This window comes from Hypanus sabinus, chromosome 23 (assembly GCF_030144855.1).
Source record: "Hypanus sabinus isolate sHypSab1 chromosome 23, sHypSab1.hap1, whole genome shotgun sequence".
Classification (NCBI taxonomy): domain Eukaryota; kingdom Metazoa; phylum Chordata; class Chondrichthyes; order Myliobatiformes; family Dasyatidae; genus Hypanus; species Hypanus sabinus.
Window position 1 is genome coordinate 5,483,025 of NC_082728.1, and position 15,060 is coordinate 5,498,084.

Sequence of the window (15,060 nt, forward strand, 5' to 3'; positions counted from 1 at the left end):
TCTTGAGGCTATTAGATTGATTTGAAATCGTACAGCTTGACACCATTTTGCACTATCTAATTAAAAGCTAGCTTGTCCCCTAGAGAAGGTGGGGTTCTTGTGATATTTTTCTGTAACGCAGACCCTTTCTTCTCCCCATTGAATTCCATATTATAAATGGAGATGGGTTCCTATGGGAAGTTTTACACTCAACAGAACGCCCCCATGGGCATGCAGTCAATAGGCAATGGAATTGTGATTGCATTGTAGAAATTCGGTGTTTTAATGAGCTAGAGTTGGTGCTACGTTGTTAGATTCTTGAACAACATTTTACTCAGTGGCCATTTTATTAGGTACAGAAGTGGAATCTGGTGTGGTCTTCTACTGTTGCAGTCCATTCACTCTAAATTGAATGATGTGCTTCTGTATACCATTGTCATAATGCGTAGTTGTTTAAGTCACTGTTGCCTTCCTGTCAGCTTAACACAGCCTGGCTATTTTCTTCTGAGCTCTCATTAAAGTGTTTTCTTCCACAGAACTGCTGCTAACTGGATTTTAAAAATTTTTTTGGCATCATGAACTCTAGAGCAGGGGATCCCAACCCGGGGTCTACAGACCCTTTAGTTAATGGTGTGGGTCCATGGCATAAAAGACTGGGAACCCCTGCTCCAGAGACTTCTGTGCATTCAAAATCCATAGTAAATTTTGTTATCAAAGTATATATGTCACCAAATACAACACTGAGATTAATTTTCTTGTGAGCATACTTAACAAATCTATAGAATAACCATAGCAGAATCAATAAAACACTGTCCATCTAAGGCATTCAACCAAAGTGCAGAATCCAACAAACATTGCAAATACAAAAAAAGAAAAAAATATTTATGATTTATTTATTAAATCAGCAATAAATCGTAACAACATGAGATGAAGAGTTCTTGAAAGTGGCTCTATTGGTTATGGGAACATTTCAGTACTGGAGTAAATTAAGTTACCCCTTTGGTCCGGGAGTCTGGTGTTTGAAGTGTAATAACTGATCCTGAACCTGATGGTGTGAATCCTGAGGCACCTGTGCCATCTTCCTGATGGCACCAGTGAGAACAGAGCATGTCCTGAGTGGTGGGCATCCCTGATGATAGATGCTGCTTTCCTGTAATAGCATTTCATGTAGATGTGCTGAATGATGGGGAAAGCTGTACCCTTGATGGACTGAGTTGTATCCACTACTTTTTGTAGAATTTTACATTCAAGGGCATTGGTGGTTCCAACCCAGGCTGTGATGGCAGTCAGTATACCCCTACACATCTATAGAAGTTTGTCAGAATTTTAGATGTCATGCCAAATCTTTGCCATCTCCTAAAGAAGTAGAGCTTTTGCCGTGCTTTCTTCATAAGTGTACTTATGTGCTAGGCCCCAGGACGGGTCCTTCAAAGTGATAACACAGAAATTAAAAGCTGGTAACCCTCTACACCTCTGGTTCTCTGCTGAGCACTGTCTCATGGACTTCTGGTTTCCTTCTCTTCAAGTCAATTATCTTCAGTAATCTTCTATAATCTGCTTGCTCCTTGATCAGCAGTTTTTGAGATACTCAAGTCCCCTCCTTTCTGGCACCAACAATCATTCCATGGTCAAAGTTATGTAGCTCATGTTTCTTCCCCATTTTGATGTTTAGTCAACTGAACCTCTTGATCATGTCTGCATGCTTTGATGCATTGAGTTGCTGCCACTTCATTGGCTGATTTAGATATTTGCAATAATGAGCTGGTGTGCCTAAAGGTGGTTACTAAGTGTACATTTTTGTTTCACCATGTGAAATTTGTTAACTTGGCAGCAGTTCAATGCAATACATAGTATAGAAGGAAAAATAAATAAATGGATACATTGCAGTATATGTATATTGAATAGATTAAAAATAGTGTAAAGACAAATAATATATATTTTTAAAGTGTGGTAGTGTTCACTGGTTCAATGTCCATTTAAGAAATGGATGGCAGAGGGGAAGACATTTTTGTAAGCTTCCTTATGCAGTTAAAAAGTCTTTATTGTTATAAAATTTTATTCAGTGATACAACGCAAAATAGAGTTTTCCGGCCCTTTTGAGCCACACTGTCCCTGATTTAGCCATAACCTAATCATGGGATAATTTATAATGACCAATCAACCTACCCATGAAAGTAGGAAATTGTGATCAAAAGGTCAATTTGCTAGCTTGGGTGCAGAGTTTGCGTTAGATTTCCACCATCTTCGGTGCTAGAGCAAAACAAAAGAACCGAATACAAAAAAAGAACCGAAAAACACAAACAAACACACACACAGACACACAGCACACCCCCCCCCCCCACACACACACACACACACACACCACACCCCCCCCCCCAGACAAGGATCAGTTCACTAGAATGAAAGTTACTACTACATAATGGTGTTCCAGATGAGGTTCAAGAAGAAATTGTCAAAAAATAAATTTCAGTAAAAGACATTCAAATGTGAGAATCGGGCAGCCCTTTGCAACCAAATTGACGTTAAAGATACTCTCTTGCAAGTTATTGTAAGCATTTAGTATTGAATAAGTATAGCTATTAACTACAATAATCCCACTGAATAAGTATTATTTACTGATGTAGAACCAGAAAGAAACATCCTGTATAAAATTCAGATTTTATAACCATATAACAATTACAGCACGGAAACAGACCAACTCAGTCCTTCTAGTCCGTGCTGACACTTACACTCACCTAGTCCCACTGGCCTGCATGGCCCATAACCCTCCATTCCTTTCCTATCCATATACCTATCCAATTTTACTTTAAATGACAATTACAAAATGACAAATTTTGCCAAGTTTGTTTTTTCCTCAGTCAGGGAACCATTGGGACAAGAGTCTATTAACCAATTTTGAAAGCTTCATTGATTCATCATTGCATTAGTTGAAGTGTGAACCATCCATAAAGAGTGCTGCAGTTACTTAGCCAGATTTCTTCAACAATACCTAACAAGCTCTTAAGCTTCTGCCCAGAGTAGCTACACCAACCTGTGCATATTACCCTCTAAGTTGCAAACCATCCTTTCTGGGATTCTGTCACTGCTCCTTTAATATTTCTGTGATTAAATCCTGGAACTTTATCCTATTATGGGAGTACCTTCAAGACCAGTAGTAATTTCTGATTACATCACTGAATTTTTTTAAAAATCCCAAGAGAGAGGTATTACATAAGTTATAAATTGATATTTGGAAATCTGAAACTTTTTGTTACATTGTCATTCTTTGTCTGGTTTCATGTTTTCACAATAAAACATCTGCCGTTATGTTGCATTGTGGTATTTGAGCAGTTAGATTCTACAGGAGTTTGTATGAAAGAAATGAACAAGTCTGAAAATGTGAAAACCACAGTGTTTAGTTTTATTAGTAGTGGTTTTTCACACAGGCAGGTAAATAATTCTGTTCATCTATTAATATTTTCTCTTAAATAATATAGTACTGAATCTGAAGTAACTGATGTGTCCTGGTGGTTTTATAAGAGTAATTAAAGATGAAAGGCAAGAACTTGCACTTGTATTGTTCCCTGCATACACTAATTCCACAGCAAGTGGATTACTGAAATTCTGTGGAAAAACAAGCTCTCCATTTGAGAAACAGGTTAGTATCAACCCATGCAGTTGCTTGACAGTTCACACCAAGCAGATCTGCTGTTCACCTTGTGTTAAATCTCTCAAGAACTGTTCAAATCATTTGTACATGTACAGGTGCCCCCCCCCCCCCCCTTTACAAAGGTAGAGCGTTCCTATGAAACCTTAATTGGTTTCACTGGTTTACCTGAAGAAACAAGTGTTAAATTTATAATATCTGAAATGGAACAGTAAGTGATTTGGTAATCAATCAGAAGTGTGCCTGTCCAAATATGATACAAATTCCAGTTCAGTTAAATTGCTTACTCATTCTTCATTTTGTTGAAGACCATGAATGTTAACAATATTTCTTCTATAGATGTTTGATATTTATAGCACTTCAGATTTTCACTACTTGAAATTCATCTTTAGAGTGGCATTATTCAGATTGAGTACAGAATTTAACAATTGTGGGGCATTTCAATGAAAGTTCTAGTAGATTAATTATCAGCTTCTGTTAGAGCATTACTGCACGGACACAGGCCATTCGGCACATCCTGTCTTGTCCCCTCTATGTACCCATTCAAGTGCTACTTAAGTGATACTATTGTACCTGCCCCAACCACTTCCTTGGCAGCTTATTCCATATACTCATCTTCCTCTGAGGAAGAAGTTGCCACTTGGGTCCCTTTTTAAATCTTCCTCCTAAATCTATTCACCCTTGTTTTGGATTCCCCTACCATGGGCGGAACTGTTGCCATCCACCTCATCCATGCCTCACACACATTTTATAAGGTTGCACCAGTCTCCTCTGTTTCAAGGAGTTGAGATTAGCCTGGCCAACCTCTCCCTATCAGGTGGGCTCTCTAGTCCTGGCAACATCCTCAAATCTAATCTTTTCTGCACTCTTTCTAGTTTAACCACACCTTTCCTATAACAGAATAACCAAAACTCTATGCAATCTTGCCTCCCCATTTATGAAGTTGTAACGCAAAGTTCCAACTCCAGTATTCATTATCCTGACTGATGCCTTTTCATTACCCTGTCGAAACTACGATGATGCTTACAATAAAGTATGTACTGCTGCTCCTGAGCCCCTCTACTGTTACACTCCCCAATGCCCTACCATTCATAGTACAAGACCTGTACCACTTTGACTTTCAAACTAATATAGCTGAACTTTATTTTGCAGGAAGACCTTTAAAGTGAATGATATGCTGGCCAAAGTAGAGAAGATGAGGGGAGAGCAGGAATCTCCTAGGTACGTTGTTTCAAAGTGGTTTAAAATGTTCTGTAGCTTAATGTGGGTATTTTGTTCATTGACTAATTTCGGTAGAATTTTTCCTGCACAACAGAACATTAGTCTTTGTAATTAATGTATCTTCACCATCAAACTGCTGAAGATAAATGCAGGACTAGAGGTGGGGGTGGACAATGCTGGGTGTCTGGGGATGGAGGTGGGAGTGGACAGTGAGTGTCTGGGGATGGACGTGGGAGTAGATGGTGAGTGTCTGGGGATGGAGGTGGGAGGGGACAGTGAGTGTCTGGGGATGGAGGTGGGAGTGGACGGTGAGTGTGTGGGGATGGAGGTGGGAGGGGACAGTGGGTGTCTGAGGATGGAGGTGGGAGTGGACAGTGAGTGTCTGGGAATGGACGTGGGAGCGGCCGGTGAGTGTGTGGGGATGGAGATGGGAGCGGCTGGTGAGTGTGTGAGGATGGAGATGGGAGCGGCTGGTGAGTGTGTGAGGATGGAGATGGGAACGGCTGGTGAGTGTGTGGGGATGGAGATGGGAGTGGATGGTGAGTGTATGAGGATGGAGATGGGAGTGGCCGGTGAGTGTGTGGGGATGGAGATGGGAGTGGCCGGTGAGTGTTTGGGGATGGAGATGGGAGTGGCCGGTGAGTGTGTGGGGATGGAGATGGGAGTGGCCGGTGAGTGTGTGGGGATGGAGGTGGGAGTGGACAGTGAGTGTCTGGGAATGGACGTGGGAGTGGACGGTGAGTGTCTGGGGATGGAGGTGGGAGTGGATGGTGAGTGTATGAGGATGGAGATGGGAGTGGATGGTGAGTGTATGAGGATGGAGATGGGAGTGGCCGGTGAGTGTGTGGGGATGGAGGTGGGAGTGGACAGTGAGTGTCTGGGGATGGAGGTGAGAGTGGACAGTGAGTGTCTGGGGATGGAGGTGAGAGTGGACAGTGAGTGTTTGGGGATAGAGATGGGAGTGGCCGGTGAGTGTGTGGGGATGGAGATGGGAGTGGACAGTGAGTGTCTGGGGATGGAGGTGAGAGTGGACAGTGAGTGTTTGGGGATAGAGATGGGAGCGGCCAGCGGTGAGTGTGTGGGAATGGAGATGGGAGCGGCTGGTGAGTGTGTGGGAATGGAGATGGGAGCGGCTGGTGAGTGTGTGGGAATGGAGATGGGAGTGGCCGGTGGTGAGTGTGTGGGAATGGAGATGGGAGCGGCTGGTGAGTGTGTGGGGATGGAGATGGGAGCGGCTGGTGAGTGTGTGGGGATGGAGATGGGAGCGGCCGGTGAGTGTGTGGGAATGGAGATGGGAGCGGCCGGTGAGTGTGTGGGAATGGAGATGGGAGCGGCCAGTGAGTGTGTGGGGATGGAGATGGGAGTGGATGGTGAGTGTTTGGGAATGGAGATGGGAGCGGCCAGTGAGTGTGTGGGGATGGAGGTGGAAGTGGACAGTGAGTGTTTGGGAATGGAGGTGGGAGTGGATGGTGAGTGTTTGGGAATGGAGGTGGGAGTGGATGGTGAGTGTCCGGGGATGGAGGTGGGAGTGGACAGTGAGTGTTTGGGAATGGACTACGTTTCAGGAGGAGAGTAGAATCTGAAGGCATTATCTAAGCATTGATTTGGCAGATATATAAAATGGCAAAATATGTTTAATTTGGCAGACATATGCACCACAGTTAATGTTAATATATTTGGAGTTTGAAAATTGGAAATATTATATCTTAGATTTTACTTGCACAACACTGTTAAAGCTTGAGGCAGTTCGGAGTTAATTCTAGCACCACCTGAAAGGGTTGTATTGTTTCCTCTGGGTGCTCTGGTTTCCATCCACGTCCCAGAGTCATACGGGTTAGTAGGTTAATTGGTCATTGTAAATTGTCCTGTGATTATGCTGGGGTTAAATAGGTGGGCTTCTAAGTGGTGTAGCTCTTTGGGCCAGAGGGTCCTGTTCTGCGTTGTATCTCTAAATAAGTTAATCAATAAGACACTAAGCCAATGGTTATGCATTACTCAATTAGTAGAAATTATATTTTAAATAACTAAATTCTTTTACCACTAGAGTCTCTTAATTTCATTGATATCTGGGACTGACACAAATAGGTATCAACTTCAGCATCTTTGAGGTAATTTTGGAACATTCTCAAAGCAGCTACAAATATATCCATAAATTGAAAAATTAGTTTCTTAGGTGTCAAGGCTAATGTGTGCCTGCTATTTGGTGTGTGTGGAGTAGAGAATACATAATCTTGGATTACAGTAATGAAAATACGATTATTGTCACAAAAATAGATGATTTGCTGTAGGAAAGACAATGTCCCAGTGAAATTCGATGCCTTGGTGATTGTATAAGGAAAAGAAAGAAGAGTAGGAAATTTGGCCCTTTTTATTGCTCCATTCAAAAAGATTATTGTTTTTTGATTTGCTGTCACTTTCCCACATTACTCCCTATATCCCTGATTCCCTGAATATCTAAAAATCTGTCTTGAGTATACTGTGACTGAATTTCCACAGCCATCTTGGGTAGGGAATTCTTGATTCATTACCCTTTAGGAGTGGAAGCATCTGGCTTAAATAGCTAAATCATAACCATTTAAAATACTTCAGCCAAGGTAAACATTGACTACTTAAACCCCTATGAATTGTCTCGAGGAGTCACATAACCTCTTGATCTTCTGAAAGAAAGTAAGGGCTCAGCTTGCTTTAACTCTCTGCAATCAATCAACTTTGCATTCTTTCCTCTTTTGCAAGTTTAATCTTCCATCTGTACACCTGTGTGTATATATCTCGGTGATGCCTCGTTTGGTCTGTTTGGTTCTGGAAATGTTTTATAATGAAGGTCATTGAAACAATTTCCTCCTTAACGCTATCTGAACTGCCATGTTCACTATTTCTGGAAGCCTTGATGAAAATTAATTCCTTGGATATTCAAAGATTCAAAAACTTTGTCATTCTAACCGTACATAAACTCTGCAGGGCAGAATGAGACAGCGTTTCCCAGGAGCAGTGCAATCATAACATAACAAACGCAACACTAACTAATAAACATAACAATAAATAGTAAAACACAACAGCCACAAGTCAGTTAAAAACAAGTTATAAGTGTCCAGTGCAAGTTAAAAGTGTCCAAAGCAGAGTCAGGTAGAGCAGCTAATTAGCAGTCTGACTGCCTGTGGGAGGAAGCTGTTTAGTAGCCTTGTGGTTTTAGTTTTGATGCTCCTGTAACATTTACCTGATGGCAGAAGAACAAACAGTTCATGGAGAGGGTGTGAGGGGTCTTTAATGATATTTAATATTGTAACTTACAATAGACAATAGGTGCAGAAGTAGATGATTCGGCCCCTCGAGTCTGCACCGCCATTCTGAGATCAACTTACCTACTCACTCTGCCACTTTCAAAGGTTAATTGAATTGATCGTTAACAATGAATTGTTCTTTTTGACTTGCTGCCTGTTGTGCTGCTAGTGTTTAAGGCAGCAATGAAGATACCTGTTTGTCCTTGGCTCTTTCCATAAACTAAAGAAACTAATTTTGGTCTTGGTTTTGGCAGTGTCAGGACGTTCTTCATCATGCCATTAGCTTCCCCTCAATTTACACTGCTGTCAACCAGGTGAATCCTAGAATACTGTCTTGAATATCGTCCCATACACATGTAGAAGGATTCTTTATTGCTTTTTCTCTAACAGTTTTGTTTGACCAGTCAGGGTTGTTAGCCCTGAGCTGAACCCCCAAACCTGGAGGACCGGTGGACTACTCTTAGTCAGGCCCATGCCCTTTGAGTTATTTGGCACGCGTGTCTCTCCCAAGATCCAAAGCATAAAGCCCAGGCTCCAGGCAGCATAGTTCTCTGAGTCATTGAGGCATGCAAGCCTTCAAACCATAACAAAGTGGTGGTCCTCTTGAAGGTTCCTTTTGACTGTAATGATTAAATTGGATAGATGGAGGTCTGCAGATTGAGCTGTATATATTTATGGCCTTCCTGGAATCTGTATATTCCAAATAAACATGCACAGAGGAATTTGAATCTGAATCAGTTTTAATATCACTGGCATATGTCGTGTAATATATATATATATTAGTTAAAATAAGTAGTGCAAAAAAATCCAAATAAAAAATAGTGAAGTAGGTTCATGTCTCATATCTGACCATGTTTGTTTTTGTAAGGCAGTGTAAGCTGGAAGTGGATCCATACTATCAGGCTATGCAATTGTAATACCATCTGTTAAGTTCTTTTGCAAAGGTTAATCGATGTCTTACAAGGATTGTGTGACTATTTCAAGTAATGAACTACTGTTTTTGCACATATTAGTGAGCTTCAAGGGAATTAATTTTTTTTAATTTCTCTCCAGTTTAACAGCTCATTTGCAACTTACGTTTACTGGTTTCTTCTATAAAAATGGTATGTATGTTATTGTTGGGTATTGCAACTTCACTGAGAATATAATCAGAGTATATTCAGCTATGATATGTAGCTGTACTACTTGTTAAGTGGTATTGATCACAGATTCTAGCAGAATATTCTCTCCTTGAAATCCCAATGTGCTCTTCATTGTGTAATCTCCAGCTCATTTTTGTTCTGTGGAGGCATTAGTAAGGCAGAGGACAATAAATAGTTCATGGTTGGAACTAACACAGTTCTTTGATTATTTTGTTTTAAACTAGAATAACATTCTCACCATAACATATGCTATAAATTAGACCATAATCTGTTGACATGTATTGAGATGTGAGCCATTCATTGGCATAAGGAAAAAACACATCTACTGTTAATTCAAATTATTTAAATATCAGATTGATGTAGCTCTGGCAAATGTTTGCTGCTCAATTCAGTGAGCCATAAAAACAGAGGATTCCAAATTGGTGCTGGGTTAACTCCATTGTGTCCTTGGCGATGTTGATCTTGATTCTGGTATGGGTGGAAAAATAGCCATAGTTTGGGTTCTTGATCACTATCCCATAACTTATGAAAAGCATAACATTTCTGAGCATGTCTGAGCAAGGTGAGACAAAGAGGAGGCTCACTCGTCCAGTTGTACATTCTGCCATTTACATGATGTACAAGCTACATAAGTAATGTGTCCCCCTAAGATCCTAGGGAAAAGAAGCTCGTAGAAAGGGAGTAGAGAAGATGGCGAGGAAAGGAATAATTGGGGCTAAAAACATAAGAAATAGGAACAAGGATGGACCAGTTGCTTGCTTGCCAGTCAGTCAGATAATGGTGAATTGGGAGCAATAGATGATAAAATATCAGCAATGAATTACAGTTCTGGTTAGGTAAACAGCAATTACAGTTGTCAGTTAACATTAAAGGAATAATGTATCCCATGAGTCAAATAAATTGCACTAAAGTGATTTAGGAAATTGTTTACAATTCCTCCCAATTACTTCTATGGCCCTAGAGGTTGAGTATGGAATTAATATGTGACTTTAATAGCTTTTCAGTTTTTCTTCAGCTTTTTTCATTCTAAATAAGTCTGCCTTGTACTTTATCTTATCAGAACAAGCAAAAAAAAAAAAAAATCATCTAGATAACTTGTATTACCTACACAAGTCTTAGGCACCCCAGCTCAGATTTTTTACAGTGCTGTAAAACAGCTGGAGTGCCTAAAACTACACACTACTGTGTTTGTCAACGTGGAGCAGAGAGTGACTTTGTAAATCTGATGGGAGTAAAGGATGTTGGGGATGGCAAGGGTGGAGTGTCACATGAGGGGTGTGATGGGCAGGGGGTGGGACAGATGCAGATACCAGGCAATCTCCTCTCCCCTCTCCCATATCAGAATCTGGTTTACCATCTCTCATATGTCAGGAAATTTGTTTTTGTACTGCAGCAGTACAGTGCCATACATGAAATTACTACAGTGCTATGCAAAAGTCTTAAGCATCTATATATCTCAGACTTTTGCACAGTACTGTACATTTTAGTACTTCTGTGGAAAATAGAAATGAAATTCAGTTTGCTACTTTCTCTACCCTCACACCTAAATGTAAAAACCCTTTGGTGAGTATGCAAAATGTGAAATGGTCAGAACAACGTGAGATGAGAAATTTAAAGATGAGTGGTCATAAGTGGACTGGATAAAATGATTGATGGACACAGCTAACGTGTACAGGCTTCATTTTAACATTTAAGCACACAATAAAAACCTGCCTGTCTGCCGTGTTTCCACCATTAAGTTGTATCCACATACTTAGAAGAGCATTTTGTGTGTTTCTGTTTTGACCAAAGTTTGCAAAACATTCTCTTCAGCCCAGCAAGAGGCAAGGACAGCTGTTACACAGGTACTGAGGCAAATGCTGGTTCTGTTGCCTGATAGTTAATTAATCACAGATGACCACATTGCATTCCTCTGATTTATGTGGCTTGACTGCTCATCAGAAAGCACTTCAGTGTTACCTCTCTTCTTTCGATAGTAATTGGCTCCCAGTTGTATGATTAAACAGCTTCATTGCTTCTGATGGTTTTTCTTGGAAGTTCTATCTTTTACTGAAAAGGTTTTAACTACCAAAATAACATCCAGGAAATGTAATCAACAATTTAGTCAAATGCAGTTGAACCTTTCCTGGTTCATTTCAGGGCACAATGATTAATCCTTTATAGCTCAATATTAACTAACAGAGTAGCACTCTACATTTCTTGCTGAACAATCACATGTCACAACTAAACTGGTGCATTTCTGGCCTCCCAGATCGCAGCATTGTCAGGATAAAGGGATGTGCAGGAAACCTATTGAGTGCCCGTGTACTGCTTCAGTTCAGCTAGGAAATGCAAGAGGGGCTGGCTGGGGTCTTGCCCCTATATTTTTTTGCTGTATGGGAAAATCTTCATACGCTTTGATGGCTTGGCAAAGATCGAATTTCCTGTGGAATGGCAGATACAACTTCATGCCCTCATGGCATGTAACATTAATATCTTGTTTCGACTAACCAGTATGTTTTTGTTTTATTTGAATAGTCTAAGCTAAATTTATTAATTTTGCTTTGTAGGATATTCTGATAGAATAATAACATTAATCAAAGCTGTGATAGTTTATTGCTTTGGTTCAGCACCAAAACTATATTTTACTGATTTTTTTTTACTGTTTAATATATTTTGTGACACTTTGTATTTTGTCCAGAAAAGCCATCTCAAAACTCAGAGAACGAACAAAATTCAGTATCCCTGGAGGTGCTACTTGTTAAAGTCTGTCACAAAAAACGTAAGGTAGAGTACACAGACCTTTTTTAATTATCCTATATGGTTACTTAAGATGTTTACAATTGTATTTTCTGTTCATGGACAATGTAATCGCCAATAATCCTGGAGAAGGGACTTGGTGCTGCTATACATTCACGTGGGAGAACTAACAAAAGATGGATTAGTTTGCTTTATAGGAGATAGGAGATTTTGTGGGGCAGATCGGGAGTCTCGGACGGTATGTTGCCTCCCTGGTGCCAGGGTCCGGGACATCTCAGATCGGGTGCAGGCTATTCTTGAGAGTGAGGGCATGAACCCAGATGTAGTGGTCCATGTAGGGACCAATGATGTAGGTAAGGTGAGTGAGGGGGTCCTGCTTAGAGAGTTCAGGGAGTTAGGAGTGAAGCTGAAAGGCAGGACCTCCAGGGTGACAATCTCGGGATTGCTACCTGTGCCACGTGCGAGTGAGGCGAAGAATAGAATGATTATGCACATTAATACGAGGCTGAGAGCATGGTGCAGGAAGGAAGGGTTCAGGTTTTTGGATAATTGGTCTTTGTTCCAGGGACATTGGGATCTGTTTTGAAGGGATGGTCTACATCTGAACCGGAGGGGTACTAACATTCTTGCAGGAGTATTTGCCAGTGCTGCTCGGGGGGGTTTAAACTAGTTGTGCAGGGGGCAGGGATCCAGATCCAGAGGGTTGGTCAGAAGGTGCATGGGGTTAAATGTGTACAAGGTTTGGGTGATCTTGAGAAGGTCATCAAAATTCAGGGTGCAATTTGCCCGATGGAAGTTCAAGGAGCTGGGTTAGGTACAGTAGACAGTGTTTTAAGCAAAGAGAGGAAGAATGGGCTAAGAATTCTATACTAGAATGCGCGTAGTGTCAGAAATAAGACAGATGAGCTTGAAGCTCAGATGAAAATGGAGAACTACGATATTGTTGGGATAACGGAGACATGGCTGCAAGGGAATCAGGCCTGGGAATTGAGTGTACCAGGGTATACGTGCTAGCGTAGAGACAGAAATATGGGAAGAGGGGGTGGGGTGGCCCTGTTGGTGAGGAATGAGATTCAGTCCTTAGCAAGAGGTGACTTGGGAACAGGGGAAGTAGAGTCTGTGTGGATTGAGCTGAGGAACAGTAAGGGTAAAAAGACCCTAATGGGTGTTGTGTACAGGCCCCCAAACAGTAGCGTGGATATTGGGTACAAGTTGATTAGGGAGTTAACATTGGCATGTGCTAAAGGTAATGCAGTTGTTATGGGAGATTTCAACATGCAGGTGGACTGGGAGAATCAGGTTGGTGCTGGACCCCAGGATAGGGAGTTTGTGGAGTGTCTAAGGGATGTATTTTTGGAACAGCTTGTGCTTGAGCCAACCAGGAACGAGGCTATTTTGGACTTGGTGATGTGTAATGAACAGGAATTGATAAGTGATCTTGAAGTAAAGGAGCCATTAGGAAGTAGTGATCATAACATGATAAGTTTTTATCTACAATTTGAGAGGGATAGGGGCAGATCAGAGGTGTCAGTGTTGCAATTAAATAAAGGAGACTATGGAGCCATGAGGGATGAGCTGGCCAAAGTTAAATGGGCGGATGTCCTGGCAGGAAAGACAGTGGATCAGCAGTGGCAGATATTCTCAGGCGTAATACAAAAGATGCAAATGCAGTTCATTCCAATGAGAAGGAAGGATTCAAAGAGGGGGAAGGGGCCACAGTGGTTGACAAAGGAAGTCAGAGATTGTATAGCATTAAAGAAAAAGAAGTATGACAGGGCTAAGATGAGTGGGAATACAGATGATTGGGAAAGTTTTAAGGAACAGCAGATCTTAACTAAAAAAGCAATACGGAGAGAAAAAATCAGTTATGAGCTCAGTCTAGCCAGGAATATAAAAGGGGATAGCAAAAGCTTTTTTAGCTATGTGAAGAGAAAGAAGATAGTTAAGAACAATGTTGGCCCCTTGAAGAATGAATTGGGAGAAATTGTTATGGGAAACAGGGAAATGGCAACAGAATTTAATGCATACTTTAGATCTGTCTTCACCAGGGAGGACACAAGCAATCTCCCAGATGTATGGATGGGCCAGGGTCATAAGATATCAGAGGAATTGAGACAGATTGACATTAGGAAAGAAACTGTGATGAGTAGACTGGTAGGACTGAAGGCTAATAAATCCCCGGGTCCAGATGGTCTGCATCCGAGGGTTCTAAAAGAGGTGGCTCAGGAAATTGCGGATGCATTGGTAATCATTTTCCAATGTTCCTTAGATTCAAGATCAGTTCCTGAAGATTGGAGAATGGCTAATGTTGTCCCACTTTTCAAGAAGGGAGGGAAGGAGAAAACGCAGAACTATCGCCCTGTTAGCCTAATGTCAGTCGTGGGGAAGATGCTTGAGTCCATTATTAAGGACGAAATAGTGGCACATCTAGATGGCAGAAATAGGATTAGGCCGAGCCAGCATGGATTTACCAAGGGCAAATCATGCTTGACTAATCTGTTGGAGTTTTTTGAGGGTGTAACAAGGATGTTAGACGAGGGTAAGCCAGTAGATGTTGTGTACCTAGATTTTCAGAAGGCATTCGATAAGGTGCCACATAGGAGATTGGTGAGTAAAATCAGAGCTCATGGCATTGGGGGCAGGGTTTCAACATGGATAGAAAACTGGTTGGCAGATAGAAAGCAAAGGGTAGCAGTGAATGGGTGTTTCTCGGACTGGCTGGAGGTGACTAGTGGGGTACCACAGGGCTCTGTATTGGGACCACAGCTCTTTACGATTTATGTCAACGATTTAGATGAGGGCATTGAAAACTATATCAGCAAGTTTGCTGACGATACTAAACTGGGTGGCAGTGTGACATGCGAAGAGGACGTTAGGAGAATACAGGGAGACTTGGATAGGCTGAGTGAGTGGGCAGATACTTGGCAGATGTCATTCAATGTGAATAAATGTGAAGTTATCCACTTTGGAAGCTGGAACAAGAGGGCAGAGTATTGTCTGAACGGTGTCGCGTTAGGTAAGGGAGAAATGCAAAGAGACCTAGGAGTCCTAGTTC

The 15,060-nt window shown here is 41.4% G+C and overlaps 1 protein-coding gene across 2 annotated transcripts in view; it reads left to right on the plus strand.

Moving 5' to 3' along the window:
• suz12b (SUZ12 polycomb repressive complex 2 subunit b) overlaps positions 1-15,060 on the plus strand; it is an 83,391-nt gene that overhangs the window by 37,483 nt on the left and 30,848 nt on the right. Inside the window, exons 4-6 of one of the 2 annotated variants that reach the window (XM_059948212.1) lie at positions 4,778-4,846; positions 9,178-9,227; positions 11,947-12,032. In XM_059948212.1, coding sequence (XP_059804195.1) covers positions 4,778-4,846; positions 9,178-9,227; positions 11,947-12,032 — 205 coding nt within the window. Of the gene's footprint in view, positions 1-4,777; positions 4,847-9,177; positions 9,228-11,569; positions 11,759-11,946; positions 12,033-15,060 lie in introns of those variants that run through there. The other variant, XM_059948213.1, reaches the window with a different exon arrangement.